Source organism: Boleophthalmus pectinirostris, unplaced genomic scaffold (genome assembly GCF_026225935.1).
Source record: "Boleophthalmus pectinirostris isolate CB_2022bp ecotype Guang Dong unplaced genomic scaffold, ASM2622593v1 HiC_scaffold_11, whole genome shotgun sequence".
NCBI classification, from domain to species: Eukaryota; Metazoa; Chordata; class Actinopteri; order Gobiiformes; family Gobiidae; genus Boleophthalmus; species Boleophthalmus pectinirostris.
The window spans coordinates 5,735,758-5,760,934 of record NW_026570994.1 but is presented as its reverse complement, the minus strand read 5'-3'; the positions used below and the strand labels follow the sequence as shown (position 1 = coordinate 5,760,934).

General features: G+C 38.8%; 1 protein-coding gene across 1 annotated transcript in view; it reads right to left on the bottom strand.

Annotated features, from left to right (window-relative positions):
• Positions 1–18,654, bottom strand: part of LOC110170916 (receptor activity-modifying protein 1-like) — a 110,707-nt gene extending 92,053 nt beyond the window's left edge. Inside the window, exon 1 of the mRNA XM_055164902.1 lies at positions 18,579–18,654. Coding sequence (XP_055020877.1) covers positions 18,579–18,585 — 7 coding nt within the window. The 5' untranslated portion in view covers positions 18,586–18,654. The remainder of the gene's footprint in view (positions 1–18,578) is intronic.
• Between the last annotated feature and the right edge of the window lie 6,523 nt (positions 18,655–25,177).

Below are 25,177 nucleotides of genomic sequence, written 5' to 3'. Positions count from 1 at the left end.
TCCATGTTTCCGCCCCAGGGAGGGTCCAGCTGGAGTTAAGGTGGAGTGAGAGAGGCATGGTTGCGGTTCGTTGGTTGGTTGGTTGATAGTTGTTAGGGGAGCGGTTGTTTTAGTTCCAGTCCAGAGAAGAGAGGTCTGTCCTGGGTTAGGGGCGGATGAAGAATCGGTGTTTGGGGTCCTTGATGGTTGGTGAGTCGGTGGTTGGAGGGGACGGTGGCTGGAGTTTCTAGCCCAGGGAGGAGGGGAATCCGTGTATCATTCGTTCATTCGTTTTTCAAGGACCTGGATCAGTCCAGGTTCAGTCGGTACGCGGTGCAAAAGCCAGGCATCGCAGTCACGGAAGTCACGTAAACGGGAAACGGCCGTTATCCGTTTTTTCCATTCTTCATTTAAACACAAAATCGAAAACTGAAAAAACGAATCATTATCAATTTTTTCATTCTGGTTTTGGAGACAAATAATGACAAATAAAGAAAATAGTTGTTTTTTTGTTCTCTTATTTTTGGTTTTATATTGAAAAACGAATGAACGAATGACACACGGATTGAGGGGTCTGGCTGGGGTTAGGGTGGAGTGACAGAAGTTTGGTTATGGTTGGTTGGTGGAGAGGGGCTCGTTGTTCTAGTTTCCACCCCGGGGAGGAGGGGTTCAGCTGGGGTTAAGGTGTAGTGAGAGAGGGGTACTTAGTTGGTTAGTCAGTAGTTGTTAGGGGGTGGTTGTTCTAGTTCCAGCCCAGGGAGGAGGGGTCAGTCCTGGGCTGGATCTAGAACAAATGCCCACTACAACCACCACCCACCAACCACCTTTCTCTTACTCCACCTGGGTTAGGGGCGGTTGGTGGATCGATGTTTGGGGTGGTTGATGCCCCCGACCCAAATAGGCCGGTGGTTGGAGAGAACGGTGGCTGGAGTTTCCAGCCCAGGGAGGAGGGGTCCAACTGAGGTTAAGGTGGAGTGAAAAGAGGGTTGGGTGTGGTTGGTTGGTGGGTCAGTAGCTGTAGAGGGGGCGGTTGTTCTAGTTCCAGCCCAGAGAGAAGGGGTCCAGCTGTGGTTAAGGTTGAGTAAGAGAAAGGTGGTTGGTGGGTCTGTGGTTGGCAGGGGACAATTATTTTAGTTCCAGCCCGGAGAGGAGGGGTCCAGCTGGGGTTAACATGGAGTAAAAGAGGGGTGATTGGTTGGTCTGTGGTTGTCCAGGGGTGTTTGCTCTAGTTCCAGCCCAGAGAGGAGAGGTCTGTCCTGGGTTAAGGTGGATTAAGAGAAAGGTGGTTGGTGGTTCTGTGGTCGACGGGGAGCAGATGTTCTAGTTCTAGCCCAGAGAGAAGGGGTGTGTTCTAGGTTAAGGTGGAGTAAGAGAAAGGTGGTTGGTGGGTTTGTGGTTGTCAGGGGACTTTTGTTCTAGTTCCAGCCCAGAGAGGATTAGTCTGACTGGGATTAAGGTGGAGCAAGAGAAGGGTAGCTGGTTGGTCGGTGGTTGTCAGGGGGCGGTTGCTCTAGTTCCAGCCCTGGGAGGAGGGGGTCCGGCTGGGGTTAAGGTGGAGTGAGAGAGACACAGCGTTGTCTCGGAGGACCTGAGCCATCACCACCGCTGAATGGGGCAATTAATCAAAGCCCGGACCGGCCGGACACTGGCGCTTTGTGTGGGCGTATGTGCGCATGTAGATCAAGCGGGACTGGGGGCTCGAAAAGCATGGTGGCAGAGTGGTTAGCAGTCCAGCCACGTAGCAAGAAGATCTAAGGTTAGATTCCCGCGTCAACTGGAACATTTTTTTTTTTTTTTATGCTTTGCATGTTTTACCTGTGTCTCAGTGGATTTTTAAAGGTTCTATATTACGCAAAATTGAATCTTTTGAGCTTTAAGTCACGTTATAATATTGTTTATGTCTTCAGAAACATACCTGGAGTTATGTTTTGTTTCATTCACACATGTTTATTATTAGTCTGTCTGTATCTCCAAAGCTCAAAATGCTCTGTTCCACTTTGTGATGTCATGAAGCGGTAGTTTTCAAGTTAACACCTACTTTTTATCTTTATTTCAGTCGAGATCCTTGGCTGAAATTATCTAAATGATTCTAGTGAAGGTGTATGGAGTTTTAAAACATAGTGGAGCTCTTCTTGTACATGACATCACAAGGTGGAACAGAGTGTTTTGTGTTTCTGTGCAATATGGGCCCTTTAAGGTATGTTTTGGTCTGCCCCCAATACTGTACAAAGTTTCTAAATCCTGAAGCCACTCTGTCACTGTGTCTCTATGGTAACTCCCGAACATTGCGCCATAGAAATACATGTAGAACACCCCCGGCATGATTGTAACTGCAAAGTATCACTTCTGTGGCTAATCCCAAATTCTAATTGAAATTGCATCTTCACTATTACCTCCAGGTGCCTCCATTACAGAATCTGGAGTGAAGTTGTTTACACATTTTTAAAGACTCAATCTCTCTGAAACGTGTGGACATGGTTCGTAAATAGACTGTTGCTATAGCGATTGACCATTTAAAGCAAAGTATGATATCTTTTGAATGGAAAAAGTCCACAGATGGTTTCATATATTGCTGGTTTAAATCATTACCTGATCTATGTTACTACTTCATGACATCACAAGTTGGAAAAGAGCATTGTGAGTTTTGGAGACGTCGACAGAGTAATAACGCAGGATTACTCAGACATGTGTGAATGAAACAAAACACAACTCCGGGTATGTTTTTTGACAAAGTAACAACATTATAACATGGCGTGAAGCTCATGAGAGTCAATTTTGCATAATTTAGGATTTTTTCAAGTTCCAAAATGTCAACGCAATGTCCCCACAAGTCACCCAGTGCATGTGTGTGTATTTTTGTGCGTTTGTGAGGAGCGTCGTTTGTCAGTAGCGGTGTCAAAGTGGACATTAGCATCCGCGCGTTAGCCTGGGGTCCCCGGGGTCACGAGTGTAGCTGTAATGCAATAATACACATGATACATTATTCATACGAGGACCCCTGCTAATTAGGCTATTATAAAGGGCTGGGGTACTGCACGTCTGTTATGAAATATACAAATGATGTCCTTAAAGATCGTAAAGGGTGAGCGCAGAGGCCGAGCTGATGTAAACAAACACATAAAAATTAATTAAAAGTAAACAATAAAATTACAGTTAAAAATATATATTAAAACATGTAATAAAAAAAAATAATAATAATGAATGTAAAACAATAAAATATATAAAAACATGTAAAACAAACATAAAAAAATTAATTAAATAAAATTAAAATATATACAAGACAAAAATAATACATCATTAAAACTAAATAAAAATGAATAAAAACAATATATAAAAAAAAAAATAACAAAAAATTGAAATAAAATTAAAATAAAATATCTAAAAATAAATAAATAAGATAAAATAAAAAAAACAAACAAACAAACAAAAAAACACAAAACAAAACAGGGACCACATTTTAAAGATCCTACAATATTGAGAAACTTTATGGAGATTTTAGCCATTTTAAAATGTTTTATAAGCAGAAATATACCTTAGATTTATTCAGTCCGCCTCCCTATTCAGACTTCAAAACACACTGGTATTGTATTGCATTTTCTCAACATACTTTGTAGTTGTTGTAATTGTAGCCTTTCTTGATTTTATTTTATTTAGTTTTTTCTTTATTTTTTTTCTGTATTGCATTTTCACAACATACTTTGTAGTTGTTGTAGTAGTTGTAGAAGTTGTAATAATTGTAACAGCTGTAGGAGTAGTTGTAGCAGTTGTGTCATTTTTTTATGACATCACACTAGGAGAATTCAAAATCCAAAGGTTAGGCACAATTTAAGATTTATTTATTTTTTTATACATTAAGCATTGCTTCAAATAATAATTTCCGCGTACATTTGAGGAGTTTTGGCCCAATATATGACATAGTTGCTAGGTAACAGTTATGGAATTCCCTTGCGTGATGTCAAGATTCAGGTCTGTCAGTCCGTCTCCCTGTTCAGACTTCAAAACACGCTGGTCCACCTCGTGATGTCATCAGGTGGTAATCCAGGAAATGCTCCTCAGTGTTTTCACTATGGTGGAGACTTTTTTCATATTCACATTTGTTGGACTCATTTTGATTATTTAACTGGAGAAATTCCCTGTTTAATATTAATATATAGTATAGTCATCATAGGTGTAGTCCTTTTTTTTGTTGTTTTTTTTTGTTTTCACACCATACTTTGTAGAAATTGTAAAAGTTGTAGAAGGTGTAGAAATTGTAGAAGTTGTAGTAGTTGTAGTAGTTGTAGTAGTTGTAATCTACTACACTAGAAGAATTCAAAATCCAAAAGTTAGGCACAATTTACAATTTAAGAACCTTTTAAAAAAAAAGATATATATTAAGCATTACGTCAACAAAATAAAGGTATTTTCTTGTATTATGATTTGTCAAATATTAATTTCCGTGTACATTTGAGAAGTTTTGGCCCAATATATGACATAGTTGCTAGGTAACAGATATGGAATTCCCTAGTGTGATGTCAAGATTTCCAACCAGGAAGTCAAATTGAAATCCTAACAAAAATGTCAAATTTTTTCACCAAATCTTAAATAAAACAATCTCAACTGCGTTTTAATCAAATGAGCAGTCCAACCTGATATAGACGCTTTAAGGCAGGTTCGGTTGTGTTCCTTTAAAAAAATAAAAAATAAAAAAAAAATCTGTCTGAACTCTCAAGGACACTTAATAAAAGATTGAAACTGAAAAATGAACAGCCGAAGTGAAATGAACTTCTATTGAGTCGAGCTCTACAAAAATGCGCTCTGAGTCTTTGTAACGATTCCCGAACACAGACGGCTATTTGTGCTCTAATTAAATTGCATTATGATCTCCGTGAAAGACGTGCGATTTGTTTACCTCTTCTAAATCCCCACAAAAGATTGAAAAAAATCCAAAATAAAAAACTGAAACCGATAAAAGCATTCAAACTAAATATTGAAACATCTTCTCAGAGTCTACAAGTTCATTTGGAGTGCATTAGCGGACTTGAATGGCAGCGCGGCGTAGTCTGTGTTTACTGATAAGAGAAGAGAAGAAATTTCGAAAACGACAAAAGATGGATCGCGTTTTTTATTAATTTTTTTTTTATTTTACAAAGCGCAGATAAACAAAAAGTCAAAAACACGTGTGTCGCTGCTGCCTGGAAAATGGAAATTCTCCCAAAGCGGTTCATTCTGTTCGGAGTGCAGGGGTATGGGGAGGGTAAGAATCATTGTTGAAGCGTTCCGTCGGATTATAAAGCGCTTTTGGGGCATTTTTCAGTCCAGGGAACAGCGGAAATTGAATTAAAGTAAATGTTTGAGTTGGAAAATGCGAGGAAATACTGTTGTAGATTTGAGCCTCAGGTCAATGGACATTTAATATAAGACGTAGGAGGCACTATAAGAAAAATACTATCAAAATTGTACTTGACTGCATCGACTGTAGACTGTTTTTTTAAACTGTTTATTTAAAAGGTGCACTGTGTGAGGTTGCTTGTTTCCATGGAGATATTATAGTTATGTTATATATACAAACCTGTTCAATTGCAAGTGTTAACAGGTGTAAAAATACCTTGAAGAACATGGATTCTTACTGTGAGCTGCGTCGCCTCTCCACAGATCTGACCTGTAATAGTGCCTGGTAGTGTCAAGAGCTTTTGCACTGAGGGCCTGTTTACAAGAGGACACTTGTGGGTACAGATGACAAAATATTTTATTGGAACTGCCTTTCATTTAGACCAGGGGTGTCAAACCTACTTTGATTCCAAAGGGGCCGGATCAGGAAACTCATGTCATATAAACCCCAAAAATAACAATAAGTTCAAATATTTGTGCAGAAAAATGCAAATCTATTACAGAAATCTTTTTTAATTGATGAACTCTTTCTTTTACAAAATATTATAATATTATGAACAACTTGAAACTTTAAGAAAAATGCAATTTCAACACAATGTTTTAACATGAACTTGTGTGCAAATAGGAATAAATCAATTTTTCCTGGAAAATCCTGCACTCGGCTCCACTTTTTTCATTTTTGTCATTTTTCTGATGAGGGAGTTACGGTCAACAGTCAAAACGATCGTCCTTTAAGAGCGTTTGGAAAGAGACAAGTCTTCATTTGTGCTGCTCTGGTGGTGCTAAACAACACAGAAAATGACCAATATTTTAATAGAAAATATAATTTAAATATTTTAGTAGAAAATCAGTGGAGGGCCAGATTAAAGGTCTTGGAGGGCTGGATCTGGCCCCCGGGCCATATGTTTGACACCCCTGATTTAGACGGTGATGGTGTTTTTGGGGATTAAAAATGCAAAAATCTGAAACCATCCTTCAGAGAAGAAAAGTTGAATATGCTTCGCCGTAGCATTTCCGTCTACACTGCCCAAGACACAAAACTCCGGTCAGATCTGCTCACGTCGTGTACATGTTTACGTCACATACATCACCACTTAGCATCACCGCCTAGCCGCCTGGCATGCGTGCACAATCAAATTCCACATACTTTTGCGTCATCGTATGTTCGTATGTATGTATCCGCAATCTCATCCTTTCGGTCATTAAGAGCTCATGACCATAGGTGAGGGTCGGAACAAAGACTGACCGGTAAATTGAGAGCTTCGCCTTTCTGCTTCTCTGGGTGGGTGGGGAGTCCTTGTATCAAGTATCTTGGGGTCTTGTTCAAAAAAGAACATACTAACACTAAAGATGTATTTGCTTAATGTAGGGGACTAATGGTAATAAGTAGGAATGGGCATGATTAGTCGATTAATCGATAATTGATCATTAAGAATTTCATCGATTACGTTCATGTTCATTGACAAACCGAATGTAGGTTGCTGTGTGTAGTGTGACCAAACAGGAGTCTGTACATGTGTCTCTGCACTCAGAAGAAATGCACAAATGCGTATTTAACGATGACTTGTACAAGAAATTCCACGGTTTCCGTTGCGTTCGGGACAAGTGTGAGTCCATGTGCACAGTGTATAAAGCAGCACATATGTTTTGGTTTCCAGTGGGAAAAAGCTTTGCCAGGTGAGAGTCGCTCAATGTCGATGACGAGTCCCCACCTCCCACCTCCCGTACGGTGTCCTGGGTTTGACAAACGCAAATCTGGTCACACTAACCTGTATTCCACTGAGTCATGTCTTTTAATCTGACAGAAATTGAACCACATCAGTGCACAAGAGCTGTAGTTTTATCTTCGCTGAGTTTATGCAAATCGTTTCTGTGAAAGTTGCGCAAAACTGAATTAAACACATTATAATGTCAAACGGGCTGATGTGGCTCTAGAGTGGTTACGGTTTATATGTCGTAAAGTTGAATTTATTTATGCAGATTAGTAGTGCAGATAGTAATAATAATGATGATCATTTTAATATAAAAATGTTAATGATTAATCGATCGTTAATTCTTCCGACGATCGATTAAGAACATTTCATCGAATGTCCATCCCTAGTAATAAGTATACTATATGTTATTAGGTTCTTTTTCCAGACCAAGAGTTTGTTTTCCTACCTGATTGTTTTGACTTCTCACTAGTGGTCTTCCTCAGAGTGGTCACGTGATGTTGCTGTGACGTGTCCGGTCAGATTTAAAACAGGTTTTGGCGCTGTCTTCCTACCGGTGGAGGCAAGACAACAGCGCCATCTGCAGTCCTCTTCTTCAGGACAGTATCCCAGGTGTGTGAGAGTAAAAAAGCCCCCTCGTCCTGGTTTATCGTCCCACGTTTATAGGCATGTTTCTGTATTTCGATTGCCTCTTTAATCCAGTCACAAATGGCTGATTTAAGTTGTTCCTGTTCTGATTTATGTTTTGTTGCTCATATTTCACCTTTGTTTTCTTCTCACATTCTGTCCTATGTTCCTTTTTCCTGTACTGAGCTCCTCCGAATTTGAGATGGTTCATATGGTACTAACATGTCAGAAATACACTTTGGTGCTAGACCATGGAGAGACTTGTACACAATCAGAGCCGTTTTGAAATCTATTAAAGAGCCGCTTAAAAGTCTATTAAAGCGGCTCTTAACATAATAACATAAATTATCTGAAGATCAAATTAACTTTTGGACCAATATAATCTTTATTTAAGACTTGCTAAACCAATTAAGTTTCCATTTCTGATTAAAAAGGTCTTCAAAAATCGTAATATGGCTGATTTTTTAAAACCAGTTTTTCTTTTTTTAGTTATATTTTTGTATCAATTAAAAAAAAAAAAAAAGCACATCCACATTAATCACGATAATAAGTACACACATGTCGATTACAGTTTCCTAGTGTCTTTTAGCAGGTTGTGAGGGACTGGTCAGACACCCTGATGGTCTTATATTAGAGTATATTGGAGTATATTGGAGTATATTGGATACACGGCACTTGTCACATTTCATATCCGTTACTATGGCGCCGCGGTCCAGTGCACTACAGCCCGGGCATCACACAAGAGAGATAATACAAGATACGAGCAGAGAGAGCGACGTGAATGACCAAGGGATTTGAAATTATCCATGAAACGTGTTTGTGAAACTAAAAAGTAAAGACGGGAGGTGTATTTGTACTTGGTTAAAGATGCATTATGTAACTTTTCTAGTGGAGCGTCCGCCACCTGCTTGTTTCTGTGGAGATGTCATTGCCTGAAATTTACATTAAACAACTATACTTTACATTTATTTACTCAGTTACATAGGCCACGATACGATACATACCTCGATACATAGGCCACGATACGATGCATATCTCGGTACATATGCCGCGATATAATACATACCTCGATACATAGGCCACGGTACGATACATACCTCGATACATAGATACGATACCGTACGCCATACATACGGATACATAGATACATAGGCCACGGTACGATACATACCTCGATACATAGGCCACAAAACGATACATGCCACGATACGATGCATACCTCCATACATAGGCCACGATGCAGTACATGCCATGATATGATACATACTTCCATACATATGCCATGATACGATGCATACCTCTATACATAGGCCACGAAACAATGTACACCTCAATACATAGGCCACAATACGATACATACCTCGATACATAGGCCACAATGCGATACATACCTGGATACATAGGCCACGGTACAATACATATCTCAATACATATGCCACAAAACGATACATGCCACGATACTATGCATACCTCCATACATAGGCCACAATGTAGTATATGCCATGATATGATACATACCTTCATACATATGCCATGATACGATGCATACCTCGATACATAGACCATGATACGATACATGCCACGATACGATACATACCTCGATACATAGGTCACGATATGATACATATTTTGGTCTGTACAATATATTTTAAATTGATTTGATACGGTTCAAAAAAAGAAAAAAAAAAAAAAAGGCTAAATCGGCTGTGATACTAAAAGTCTTTGTTAAACCACATCTTGTGCAAAGTGAATATAAAACACTTTAAGGCTGTGCAATTAATTGAATTTTGATCACAATTTGGATTTGTGTGTCAAACAATCTCCAAACTTGATTTGAAACGAATTACATGTTTGGATACATTTATGGTTTTCTATGCCTTATTTCATGTTCAAAGTATATTTTAAGTATATTTTTTATGCCTATATTTATTTTCAATTTGAAAAAAATTGCATAAATTGTCAGTAACAAAGTGGGGTTTTTTTTGAGAGAGAAATGCAGAATAAATGCATCGTGTAACTAAAAAATAATCGTGATTTCAATATTGACCAAAATAATCGCGATTATGATTTTTTTCATAATCGAGCAGCTCTAAAACACACAATTTACTCATCCAAACTACAGAAAACGTCAAATGTGTCGCATAAATGAGTTTCCTTCCACTAAACAAGCAACAAAACTAGCACTGTAACAAAATAATGTAGTAAAATACACCAAAAAATACGATATATCGATACTGTAACATCACATTAAACAATACGGTATTTTGAAATTTTTATATTTTTACACACCTCTAACAAACACCTCCGTAGAGAAAAGCATTTGTCAGACCTTCCGGCGGAAAAGTTTTAAGAAAAGCACCTTAAAATTAAAGTTTGATTATTATATGCGAAAAAACTGCGCAGTAAACAATAAATATAACTTCGTACGACGCCGTGGCAATTCAAAGTACCAGTTCTAGCGCGGATAATAGCTGCAGAGGTGTACTGAGCTAAAGAGTTGTAGGCGATCTTCCCCATCTGCCCATATACGGCTCTCTCATTTACTTAATTAGCAGTGCGTTTGAAATCTAACAACAGCATATGGTGTTTTGAGGATTACCCCAGGCACGTACTGTCCACAATGGATGGAACATTAAAATCAGGTGAAAGGATCCGATCGCATTGTTCATTTTGAGAAGACGTTTTATTCCGCTTCTGAACTTTTTACTTCTGTGCTGTAAAAGGAGGTGTTATACGTGTCTGTCTCCGTGCCGACGAGCAGGTAACGCCATCTGGTCAAAGTACAGGTGAGATCTGTGGAGGGGTGACCTAATAAAAGAAGTAAGAACGTGTTTTCAGTTTGTTTTTTAGTAATAAAACTCTAGCTGACAAATGTAAGATGGTTTGTCTCTTAGGTTGGGTTAACGACAAATAAGATCTTCATGGAGACCACATCACAACAGGGTCTAAACCCAGAACTAAACCAGGACTAGATGAGGACTAAACCAGGACTAAGGGAGAACTAGAGGAGTACTAGGTGAAGACTAGACCAGGACTAAACCAGGTCTAAATAAGGAATAAACCAGGACTACACCAGGACTAGAACATGACTAGACCAGGAATAAACGAGGCCTGGACCTGGAATAAACCAAGACTAGGCAAAGACTAGACCGGGACTAGGCCAGGACTAGACCAGGCCTAGACCTGGATTAAACCAAGACTAGGCCAGAACTAGACCAGGACTAGCACCAGGACTAGGACCAGGACTAGGACCAGGACTAGACCTAGAATAAACCAAGAATAGGCCAGGACTAGACCAGGACTAGACTGGAAATAAACCAAAACTAGGCCAGGACTAGACCAGGACCTAGGACCTGGAATAGACTAGGACTAGGACCAGGACTAGGACCAGGACTAGGACCAGGACTAGGACCAGGACTAGGACCAGGACTAGGACCAGGACTAGGACCAGGACTAGACCTAGAATAAACCAAGAATAGGCCAGGACTAGACCAGGACTAGACTGGAAATAAACCAAAACTAGGCCAGGACTAGACCAGGACTAGACCAGGACTAGACCAAGACTAGACCAGAACAAGGACCAGGAGTAAACCAGGACTAGGACCAGGACTAGACCTGGAATAAACTAAGACTAGACCAGGACTAGACCAGGACTAGACCAGGACTAGACCAGGACTAAACCAGGACTAAACCAGGACTAAACCAGGACTAGACCTATAATAAACCAAGACTGGGCCAGGACTAGACAAGAATTAAAATAAAACAATTCCAAGATTAAACCCAGGCTAGACCGGGACTACAAAAGGACTAAACCAGAACTAAACCAGGACTAGAATGGAACCAGACCAAAACTACATTAAAGACGCATTGTGTAACTTTTCTAGTGAAGGATCCCTAAAACACTCATGGAGAAGTCATTGCTTTGTCTGGAATGTCTCGCAGTACGACATTAAACCTTTCTATCCTCACCACGTCACAGGTCAGATCTGCGGAGAGGCGACGCCGTTCACAGCCAGAATGTTGTTTTTCTGAATATTTTTGAGCGATAAAACCACCATATCCATAAAAGTTCTCCAAAAAGTGACACAGTTTACCGTTAGGACACAAAAAGTATTATCACAGCCGTATTTATTTTACCCCGTGTACTTCTTATTTACTTTCCGTCGAGTTAATCTGCATCTCCTCTCCGTCGTCTCGCACAGTCTGTCTTGTTTTGTGGCTCGTGCTCTCACATTGTACTTGTCACTGTAGTAATGGGCCATAAGCTGTTTAAAGGCGGTATGAATGATCCCGGCGTTCCAAACTCCACTCTGCCGCTGATGCAGAGAGGCGCCGCTGCCGTTTGTCAAATCACGCTTAAAAACATGCACTCGGAGAAGCGACTTTTCCATCACGGTCAAAGGGAAAGCGCCGTTACAAGGGGAGGGGTTATTTTTTTTATTGCAGATTAGCGAAAAGAACGAGATGGGAGGAAGAAGAAGAAGGGAGGTTGTTATAGTCGGTGCAGTTGTTGACAAGGAGCAGGGCTAAACCGGGACGAAACCGAGACTAAACCAGGACTAGAACAGGACTAGAACAGGACTAGAACAGGACTAGAACAGGACAGGACTAGAACAGGACTAAACCAGGACTAGAACAGAACTAGAACAGAACTAGAACAGGACAAAACCAGGACTAGAAAAAAACAAAAAAACAAAAAAAAACTAAGATTAGACCAAGACTAGACCAAGACTAGACCAGGACTAGACCAGAACTAGACCAGGACTAAACATTTACTAGAACAGGACTAAATCAAGACTAGCCCAGGACTAGAACAGGACTAAACCAGAAGCAGACCAGGACTAAGCGAGGACTAGATGAAGAACAAACTAGGTATAGACCAAGACTAGACCAAGACTAGACCAAGACTAGACCAGAAGTAGACCGGGAGTAGACCAGGACTTAGAGAAGGACTTAGACAAGGACTAGAGAAGGTCTAAACCAGGACTAGAACAGGACTAAACCAGGACTAGAAAAGGAAAAAAAAAAACCTTAAGATTAGACCAAGACTAGCCCAGGACTAGAACAGGGCTAAACCAGAAGCAGACTAGGACTAAGCGAGGACTAGATGAGGAACAAACTAGGTATAGACCAAGACTAGACCAAGACTAGACCAGGACTTAGACAAGGATTTAGACAAGGACTTAGACAAGGACTTAGACAAGGACTAGAGAAGGTCTAAACCAGAACTAAATCATGACTAGACTATGACTAGACCAGGACGTAGACCAGGACGTAGACCAGGACTAGACAAGGACAAAATCAGGACAAAATCAGGACTAGAACCTGACTAAACCAAAAATAGACCAGGACTAAACAAAGACTAAACAAGGACTAGAACAGGACTTCACCAGAAATAGACCAGGACTTAACCAAGACTAGACAAGGACTTAGACCAGGACTAAACAAGGACTAGAACAGGACTAGACTAGGACTAAACCAAGACTAGACCATGACTAGACCAAAAACTAGAGGAGGACTAAACCGGGACTAGATAAGGAATAAACCAGCATTAGACCAGGACTAGACCAGGCCTTGAATAGGACCAGACTAAATGGACATGACTACACAAACATTAAGATGCCACTTTTCTATCAAAGTCAAAGGAAAAACATCATTACAAGTAGATGTAGATGTTTTATTTCTTATTTTTTCATCACCTATTATCGAAAAGAACAAGACTTTGAGTTTAGAATGTTATTATTCAACAACTTCAAGGCTCTGGACCTGATTTTTTTCTGTCTTAAAAATGGTTTGAAGTGATCCAAAGTTATTCCTCACTTGCCTTATTCGGCGCATCCCAATTATTCACCAAAATGAGTTTATTACTGCTTTTGGCATCACTTAGAGACCAGTTAGGAGTTTTGTTGTGACCGTAAAGCTAACAACTAGCATGCTAACCTGCACTTCCTGATTATCAGACAATAAAAAGCTTCATAATTACAAGCATAAGGTACAGCTCGTTGAACTGTGCCTGTTTTAGAGAGTTCATATTTCTAACGCGACACTAAAGGTGCGGTATGTCCGACCCATCTGAAGGTTGGTGGTTCGAATCCCGCTCTCGACGTAAATGTAATTGGTTGAGCGGTCAGTAAAGAGTCTCGAGTGCCTTGAAGGTGAAAAACGCTGCATAAAAATGTGACTATGTGACCAGTATGTCATTTTTCTGGTGGAGTGTTATTGCTTTACCTGGAATGTTCCATAGTTGAACAGGGTTTACCAAACATCAACACATGACCTTTGTTTTAGTTTCCCTTCACTGGCTGCCTGCGTGTTTTAAAACTGATTTTAAGCTTTTACTGATCACTTTTAAAGCTCGTTTAGGTCTTGCATGAAGTTACATTTGAGAACTTTTAAGCCTGTCCAAGCCTCCTGCAGCGTTACATCTTCATTCAGGTCCCTGTGGCTGTTCTCAAGTCCAGGCTTGGGTGATGGAGCCTTTTCAGTCTTTGGAACGACCTGCCTGAGGAGATAAGGCTCACACCATCAGTATAATCTGTTAAGTCACTTCTTAAGACTCATTTTTATCAGTTGGCCTTCCTTTAACTGGTTTTAGCTTGATTTTATTCCTTATTTATTTTTATTCTATTTCTTTTTATTCATTTATTCAAATGAATTGAATTGTTTGCATCATTGTCTGTTTTTGTATGCGTTCTGTGTGCTATTTTTCTGCTTTTTGCATTTCTTCTGTATTTATTTGTAAAGGTAGTGCACATATTTATGACATTTAAATGTAAATATGTAAAGATTATAGCCATTGTGGCTCATTTCCATCTTGAGCCCCTTGAACAGGTAGATGTAAAATCATCTACAGGACAGAAAAGTACAACAACAATCACACAAAAGTACAACACACTCACTGTGCATTCACTATTCATACAATTAATTTATTTGAAGTTCAAAGTCAAGAGTTAAAGAGTTAAACCAACAACTCCTCAGTATAAAAACAAAATGTATTGTTCATCGCTGCTTGTACAGCACTTTGTAAAACTTGTTATTAAAAGTGCTTCATAAATACTGTTATTATTAGGGCATTAAAATTTTCTATCTCCTTAGAGTCAAACAAGTTGCTAGATCAAGCGCACAAGTCGCACTGTAAACCCAGAAGTCAGCAGAATTGTTTCTTTTATGAAGTCGTTTTAGATGAATATTGTGATTAAAAATGCCCAGATTATAACATAATGATCCACAGTTGTTATAGATTACTATAAAGCAAACAAACACACAATATGTCTTCTTTAAGTTATACAATAAGACATAGTTAGTTTGAAAATACTTTAAAAAGTGCATGAACACTGCAGTAAAGTTTGAATTTCTTATTCCTTAAATTCCACCAAAGCAGAAAAAATGTAACCTTCATTATTCTTATTGTATTCATATTTTACATTTCTAAGAATCCAATTGAGCCTCGATTAGATAACCCTTCTGTGTAAGCTACATCAAAAATTGCGTATGCTCGTATCTGCCTTTACTCGTTTCAAATCTATAATCGCCGCAGAAATTACATCATCATAATCTCCAGAAGCCATTTAAGCATTCACTCATCTCCGCATTAATATTTCTCTCAGTGCGTGTCTGTGGCTCGCCAAGGTGACCCGGCTCCTCCCTTTTAGATGGACTCTTAATGACCGAAAGTGTGGACAGTTTGACTAATAAAGCGCCACAAGAGCAGCGTCGCGGGTTTAATAGACAGTAGTAAGATGGCCGCCGAGGAGCATCGATCACCGCGGCGACACGAGACTCGGGCTGGATGATATCTGATATTTAATAAAAGGCCAGTGTCTGTGAGATAAAATGGCAAACCAATATATCCAACCTACATAGTGTACCGTAGTGCCGGAGAAAAAGGTTACTGCGCTGAATGGAGATTTGCTGTGTGTACGCTATGCTAATGGGGTAGTGCTAATTAAAGAGACTGACCAATCACGTCACTCGGTCGGAATGTTTAAACTGATTGGTCAATATGTGTTTCTATAGTTACATAAGTGCACAACTGAAATACTTTTACATTCAACATTCATTCATACAGTGCAATATTTTATAGTGCAGTATTTAATACAGTGCAATATATTAACTGAGTGCAATATCTCAGCTGAGTGCAATATTGATTACGGGGTAATATTTTTGAATGAGTGCTCCATTTAATACAGTGCAATATTTAATACAGTGCAATATCTTAACTAAGTGCAATATCTTAAATGAGTGCAATATCTTAAATTAGTGCAATATTTAATACAGTGCAATATCTTAACTGTGTGCAATATCTCAACTGAGTGCAATATTTAATACAGTGCAATATCTTAACAGAGTGCAATATCTTAAATGAGTGCAATATTTAATACAGTGCAATATCTTAACTGTGCGCAATATTTAATACAGGGCAATACCTTAACTGAGTGCAATAGCTTAATGGAGTGCAATAGCACAACTGAGTGCAATATTTAATACAGTGCAATATTTTAATTGAGTGCAATATTTAATACAAGGCAATATTTTTGATTGGGTGCAATATTTAATACAGTGCAACATTTTAACTGAGTGTAATAGCTCAACTGAGTGCAATATTGAATACAGTGCAGTGAGTTTTGTAGTCTTGGGGGTCCCAGCCTGTTTTAAAATGTGTTTTTCATGAGTATTGAGTCTATTTTGTAGTATCGAAATTGAGTTTGAAATTTTAGTGTCATGACAACACTACTATGGGTATGCTATTCTATGAGGTAATGGTAAAGTAGACGAGAGATGCAAAACTGGTCAATCACGTCATCATTTGAAATGTTGAAACGGATTTGTCGATAGGTTTGTGTTTCCATAGTTAACATACAATAAGTATACAGATGAAATACTTTCACATTAATGTTTTAGCTAACTTCTTCTAGATTTATACAATATTTATTTTTGGAGGGTGGAAGATAACTATAGAACAAACGAAAGTAGTTTATATTTTTGAAAATATTGTTTGGCGTCAACATATAATATATTTATTTATTCATATTTGTGGTGAATTTGTAAAAAAAATTAAAATAAAATTAATTAAAAAAAAAAAAAAATGTATACCGTATTTTTTCTGCCTGCATTTTACATTTATATTCCAGAAGTGTAAATTCTGTGTTTAATTATTCAAAGTCTAATGGTCCCAGTACTGACCCTTGAGGTATTCCAATAATTTTCATTTTATTAATTTGTATTAGTTTTTGGCCTATAGTCTTTATTGATCAAAACATGGTCTGATACACCTCTTTAGACCATCACAGAGCCTAACACATTCTATTGTTTTGAGCCCACCTTTTACTACTAATACTTTTTCTTCCATATCCACTCGGAAAACTTGCATCTGATTCATAGTAAAACCTATTTGCCTGTATTTCCATCTGTTTGCCATACACTAAACTGCGGCACGCTGTCCCTGTAGTGAACTCTAGAGACCCATAAAGTCCTTTCATTGCAAATGGAGAAACTAAAACGAGGCCGTAACTGCTTTATAAAGATGTTAACTCCTCGGATTGTGAAGTCCATAAACACGTTCTATTACTTTTCTAACAACCGTAGTTACTCCACCCTTTGTCTTATCTATTTTTGTAAGGAAAAGGCTCTTATGTGGTAAAGCTAGAGTCGACTACAATGACTTTGCTGTGATGGTAATGCTAACCACAACAACACGCACTTCCTGATTAATGAAGAATAAAACTACTTATAATTAGATGCACAATACAAAGCAGACTCATTTTGCTGTTTATATGATATATCCTGGGGCAAGACATATTTAACTGAAAAAATTTATGTTATTGATACTTTGCAGCTGATGTCATCCACATTCTCCTGGAACGTGATGCTAACTGGAGGCACTACTCTGTCTGAATCTGAATCTGAATTTAATCTGAGGTTTATTTGAACACAATCTGACCAGAAAGAGCTGATTTATTTGGAATTACAACAGGTGAGATGACGCAGTCGAAAATGAAACACCCAAACAGGACCACAGGCTTCGGAAAATGTGTTGTTTGAAGTAATTTTGTATTTTTTCTTGAGTTTTTGAGAGGGTTGGTGTGCAGCGTGGTCATTCCAGACGTACAGCACAAACTTCCTAATGGATATTCCTGTAGCGCGTAATCAACCAATCAGAAAGTTTTTGCACTTTTACGCTTTTTTGCTTCTTCTTGGCAAAAGTCTGTACTGTCTGTGGTCAAAGCAAAGTGGCAACACGTATGTTTCACGAGAGGTTATGTCTGTAAGTATCATTTATTTGTACAGTTTAAGCAATTCCAGTGTCACGTTAAATTCACATAAACAGAATGATGTTAGTATGTGATCAGAGCCTCTCCGGTACAAACACTGACAATGAAAGCAACCAAGTTAACAAGTTAGTTAAGGCTCATGCCGTCACGTGGAAACAAAGGGAGGACCCAAAATGCAAACAACAAAAGAAGAAAAAAGATCCAAACCCTAACCCTAACTCTAACTCATAAATCCGAAAATTAAAAAATTGATACTTAACTGCCATGACAGGATAGGCTGGCTCCACCTAGTACCTCCGCTCAAATTCATTTCTCTCCAGCGACTAGATCAGGAATTAAAATACACTTGTCGGTTCAAAAAAAACCCGGAAGTGCGAGTTCGGGCACCAGCCAATCAGCGAAGAGCCATACATTCTGTGTTGGCAACTATTCCTGAGATCGAGGATTTAAAGCCGAAACAAAGAGAATGTTTGGTGAATTTTATCAAGGGGAAAGACGTTATTTTCGTTCTTCCTACGGGATTTGGGAAAGCTTAATATACCAGTTAGCCCCTTCAGCAGCGCAATACATACATCATGACCAAATAGCAGAGATTAGTTTAATTTAAAAAAGTACTCACCTACCATTGAGTGAACGAATTCTAACGTTGTGAGGTCAGACGGTTTCCATGAAGTGAAACTGGCTGATGAATCAGGCTAATGTCAGGACCAGACACCGACAAAGACACAGACAACGACAAATACAATGGAGCAACAAAGGGCAGAGGAGAACACAGGGTATGAACGCACACAGACACAGGTGAAACACATCAGGGCGAGGCAAACAATCAAGACAGGAAGTCAAACTCCAAACTACAAACAGACAGGAAAATTTCAAAAATAATGGGCACACAACACTAAAGGAAAAAGATACACCAAAATACGCAAAAACAACTACTACAGAACATGAACTGTGACACATGCCATGCTATTGTTGGTATTAGCTACTGATACCGACTACTAAGTTACTATAACAGGTTAGCAACTCTGCTTTTGGGAAACGCATTGGATAAAAGTGTCTGCTAAACACATAAATATAAACCCCTGGCTCGCTGTAGAACTACGACTTCGCGGCCTATCAATAGCTAACGTCAAGACTCATGCCATGCTATCGTTAATTAACTTGTTAACTTGGTTCTTTCATTGTCACCGTACGTGCTCCTGGATTCTTGTCGCCATTGCAACAAACTTTGTGCAAACTGCGAGGAAGATACAAAAAAAGCCCCTAAGAACTGTTGCGTAGTAAACAGCGTACTGCATGACAGGCGTACGTAAACCACGTACCGGCGGCGCGCAGGCAAGTCAGTTACGCTAGAAACGTAGGGAGATTGATTGACAGCCTGTCAGCTAACAGATAACGAGGCAGTGTCGTTATCTATTGGCAAATGTTTAGCCCCACCACGTCCAGAGTTGATGCTCTTTTTTTTGGTCATCATAATTACAAGGCTACTGCACCTCTATAATCTATCATTGACAATTTGAAACAAAAAAAAAAATCCTCCATACAACCTTTAACATGATGCTGGAACTGCTCAAACTGTACAAATAAATGATACTTACAAACATAAACCAAGTACAGCGTTAACACCAGTATTTGTCATCAATGCAGTTTTTTTGTATCCAAATGATTGCACTTACAGCAGTAGACCAACTGTTTTGAAAATATTGAAGTAGGCAGTATGATATAGTTTTTGTCTTTTTTGTTTTTTTTCCATGAGGGGAAATAAGCTAACTGTACTTTTACTTAAAGGTGGATTGTGTAACTTTTCTGGCGGAGGGTCCGTCAAATGCTTTTCTCCATGGAGATGTTATTGCTTTGTCCATAATGTTTCACAGTATGATATTAAACGTTTCTATCTTCTCAGAGACCAAACCAGACAAAGTTACAGGTCAGATCTGTGGAGAGGCGACCCCGCTCACAGTCACAATGTCTGTTTTTGTAGGTATTTTTGAGCTATAAAACCACCTGTAATTGAATCAATGTAGGATAGAGCAATGACGTATCCACAGAAACAAACCAACCAAAAAGTTACACAGTGCACCTTTAAAATTTTATACTTTTTATTTATTTTTTTGCTCCAGTATCTGTACTTTTTGCAAAATTTTCACAAAAATCAACAATGCGCTTTATAATCCGGTGCACCTTAAGTATTAATTCTGGTTGTGCTTACTGACCTCTGACTTTTTTTTTTTTGTGGTATATGGCGCTCAAAAATCTGTCAAAATGTTTTAGTACGACTTTGGTAACATACGAAGCCAGTGGATCGATTGTTGGAGCATTATGGCTACTGTAGTCAGGAGCCTTACGGAGTCTGACCGAAGCTGAACCGCATCAGCGAACAAGGAGCGTGCTGTTTTCTCAGCGCTTATAGTTCTGTACATTTAACATGACGCTGCAACTGCTCAAACTGTACAAATAAACGATACTTACAAACATAATCCAAGTACAGCGTGAACACCAGTATTAGCAATCAATGCAGTTTATTCGTATCCAAATGATTGCACTCATAGCAATAGACCTACTACTGTTTTTTTTGTTTGTTTGTTTGTTTTGTTTTTTTTCCATGAGGGGAAATAAGCTAAAAACGGGAGGTTAGGGAAGTTTAGGAAAGAAACACCCATTTATGTTCTGTAGACCAACGATATTGGTGATTTCAGACAATCTTAAAACGTTTTTTTGTTGTTTTTTTTTGTCAGTGTTTGAGAATGTGTGCATCGTATCTCCATAGGGAACATTCCACCATAGAGCTACATGTAAAGCACCCCCAGCATGACGTCACTGCAAAGTATCCAGGAGAGGAAATAAGCTAAAAACATTAGATTAGGGAAGTTGAGGGAAGAAACGCGCATTAATGTTGTGTAGACCGACGATATTGGTGATTTCAGACAATCTTGACATTTTTTATTTTTTTTTGGCAGTGTTTGCGAATGTGTGCATCGTATCTCTCACGGTGAACATTTTACCATAGAGCTACATGTAAAGCATCCCTAGCATGACGTCAGTGCAAAATATCGATTGCTTTGCCTGTGGAGTGGGTAACTGCTAGGGCTGGGTATCATTAAGAAGTTGCCGATACGATACATACCTCGATACACTGGCCACGATACGATACATATCTCGATACAGCACACTTTCGATTCGATATGATATATTTGAAATTGATTCAATACAGTTCAATAAAAAATAAAGGCTAAATCATGGCTGTGATACTAAAAGTGTTTGTTAAACCATTTCTTGTGCAAATTTCATATGAAACACAAACAGTTTAATCATCAAAACAGAGTCAAAATGTCAAATGTGTCGCATAAATGAGTTTCCTTTCACTCCATAAGCAACAAAACTGTAGCTCTGTAACGAAATAATTTAGTAAAACACACGTAAAAATACTCTTGGTGATATATCGATACAGTAGCCCACGATATCGATACTGTATCATCACATTAAACGATACAATATATCGATATTCTGATAATTTTGCACACCCCTAGTTACTGCTTTGCCTGGAATGTTCTACAGTATGGCATTAAGATGATTGAGCTCCATGGACACACAGTTACAGGTCTGATCTGCGGAGATAAGGATGCACATTTTTCAAGCTGAGCAATAAAAACTCTTTTTGAAGACCATAAATACTATTATGTACTAGGGATGGGCATGATTAATCGATTAATCAATAATTGATCATTAAGAATTTCATCGATTACATTAATTTTAATCAACAAACCGAATGTAGGTTGCTGTGTGTAGTGTGACCAAACAGGTCTGTACATGTGTCTCTGCATCAGAAGGAGCGAGCAAACACAAACATTCGGTCGGCCTGCAAAGTACCGAAGCACAAATGTGTATTTAACGATGAGTTGTACAAGAAATTCCACACTTTCCGTTGCGTTCGGGACAAGTGTGAGTCCATGTGCACAGTGTATAAAGCAGCACATATGTTTCGGTGTCCAGAGGGAAAAAGTTTTACCAGGTGAGAGTCGCTCAATGTGGATGACGAGTCCCCACCTCCCTCCCCCCGTACGGTGTCCTGGTTTTGACAAACGCAAATATGATCACACTAACCTGTATTCACCTGAGTCATGTCTTTTAATCTAACAGAAACTGAACCACATCAGCGACACAAGAGCTGTAATTTTATCTTTGCTTAGTTTATGCAAATTAGCGATGCAGTTTTAAGTTTAGTTTCTGTGAGAGTTGCGGAAAACTGAATTTAACACATGATAATAAACGGGCTGATGTGGCTCTAGAGTCGTTACGGTTTATATGTCGTAAAGTTGAATTTATTTATGCAGATTAGTAGTGCAGATAGTAATAATAATGATGATCATTTTAATATAAAAACGTTAATGATTAACTGATAATTGATCGTTAATTCTTCCGACGATCGATTAAGAACATTTCATCGAATGCCCATCCCTCTTATGTACTATGACATTTCTAACAATCATAGTTACTTTATTGTGTTTTGTAGGAAAAAAGGTCGCGTATGAGAAGTATAGATTGGTTTCCATGACTATCTTGATTGGGATTTGGAAGAGAAAGGTAGTAAAAGTACACACGAGTGAGTAGCAGTAGGAGGGCTGCAGTAATCAGTGAGCTGGTGGGGTAACACAACATGGGGTCCCTAGTTATCAAGACATTTACCAAGAGTCACACACAATGAAACACAGGTACTGGAATCATTTAAATCAATTATCCTGACGACATTTGATGCAATTTTATTTTATTTTCGTTTTTATGTATTATTCTAACGGCGTGATCCGAAAATGTTACCAACTGTTTAGGCTTTGTGGAGTGGGGGTTTGATTCCACTACCTGCTAGGTCTTTTGGCAATATCTTTCTCACCAATCCTCCAGATGTGTTCATGTGTTTTGTTAGTGATGAAGAGTTTATAGATGCTTCAACTTCTGTACACGTTTTATTTATGAAACAAGCTTTAACTTTATAGCTCAAATAAATGAATGAATAATGAAATAAATTATATTAAAAAAAATAAATGCATAAATAAGGCTGGGCGAATATCTGATATCAACTGAAGTGTAACAAATATAATTATAATCTGTAGTAATTCCACACTTTCAAATATGCTGACTCGACAGATTTAAAAGAGCCCATATTACGCTGTTTTCTGATCTATGTTATAATGTTTCCTCATCACAAACAGACCTGGAGTTGTAAAGATAAAAGAGGGTGGCAGAGGCATTCTGATTTGCAGCGTGTTTATTTGTGGTCGCGCCAAAACGTTTCGACTTCTGAGTCTTCATCAGGACTGATAGAATAAGGCTGAGTTCAGACTGCAGCCTGAAGTGACCCAAATCCGACCTGTATCTGATCTTTTAATGACAGTCTGAACGACACAAATCTGATTTTTTCAAATGCGACCCAGGCCACTTGGATATGTGCTCCTGAAACCGATACATATCTGATCTTTTAACATGCGACTTCAGTCTGAACAGCCAAAGCGCATTCATCCGACCTACACGTTATCAACAAGCCACAAACGTCACTATTCTGCGCTGAAGTAGGTAAAAATTGTTAATGAACTCCATGTCACTGAAGTGAAGCACATCACCACTCACCACTCTTGGCTCACGTCTCCACATCCACATGTTCCTTTCAACAGGACGTCGCTTGCCGCTGTCCCACAAAACACCACGACCAAAAACCTCGTCCTTCTCCTTCTCAATCTCCTCCTTAAAACAAGTAAGTTGTTCATGTTCTGGCTCCGGTACGAGAGGAACTTTAAAATCTCCAGGTGCTCAATGCTGCGTCCATGTTTGGACAACTTCCGTAAACACAGAGCACGCTCGCTGTGGTTGACGTCATCGTGTCTCCAGTGCACATGTGGGACACTTTTGGGCCGTTTAATGTTCACACTGGAGTCACATACAAGTCACATTTAGTTGGAAATGTGAACAACCTCGCAAAAACATAGGATTTCACAAAAAAAACGGAATTGAGCGTTAAGCCCTGCAGTCTGAACGTAGCCTAAGTAGCAGGTGTGACTCCATGTATATGGGTCATGTAACCAAAGTTATCAAACATGTGATTATTAAAAAGTAAATATACATATACGTTATATGTGTTGAATCCAAGTATATTGACAACATACCACTCTAAAGCCCTGTTTACACGTACATGGGTATTTTTAAAAACTGAGACATTTCCTTTCTAAAAACTCCAGCTAGAATGGAGAGTCTGGAAAACTATGGTTTGGCATTTGTGTGTAAAGTGAGATTTAGGAGCTGACGCATCAAAAGTGTGACCAGTGTTTCCCTTTTGCTCTGATGATGATGATGGAGCATTCAGAGCAGCAGTCACATTTCTTCTGGTGAAACACTTTTCATGTATTTGCATTTGCACACACAGCTGTTGGATCGTATCCATAACCAGAGACCAATGAAACTCAGAGGTCAGCAATTTCACCACTTCTTTAACAGATCTGTGGAGAGGCGAGCCCACTCAGTAATGCACACTTTTCAAGGTATTTGTGAGTAAAACTTACAACTGTAATGAAATAAATGTTACAGGTTTGAATCTAATCCAGGTGCCGCTCACAGGTTTGGCGTAATTATAAAGCAGTCGATGGCGAATTTATGTGGGTTGATTTAAAGAGAGGGAGGGAAATATTCGTTTCTCAACATACTCAGCTATGTGTAAATGTATAGGCTGGAGCATAGTCAGCAATACATATTTCCTTTAGGTTACACAGCACACTTCATCAAAAATTGTTTTAAGTTAACAATATCACAAGTAGAAAGCACCAGACTTTTTGTAAGAAGTGTTTTATCAAAAGTTGCTGGATATTTGGTGGCCAATTGTTAAGATTGTCACAATATATTATGTCTGTACATTATGTTGTTGCCAATTGTTAGGAGGGGACAAGATGGGACAGAGTAACAAACAAGAAAGTGTAGACATATGTTTGAAGTATTTTGTTTCATTCACACATGTATAACGCACAAATCCTGCGTATATAGGCTCAGTTCTTCTCTCAAACTGAAAAAACTCTGTTCCAATTTGTGATGTGACGTTGAAATACAGGAACTGTGCCATTTTGTTTTAAAACTCCACACACCTTCAATAGAATTTGGATAATTTCAGTTCTGGACTTGCCAATTTCTATTAAACAAAAGATAAAAGGAGCTGTTAACTTGAAAACTACTGCTACTAATGTC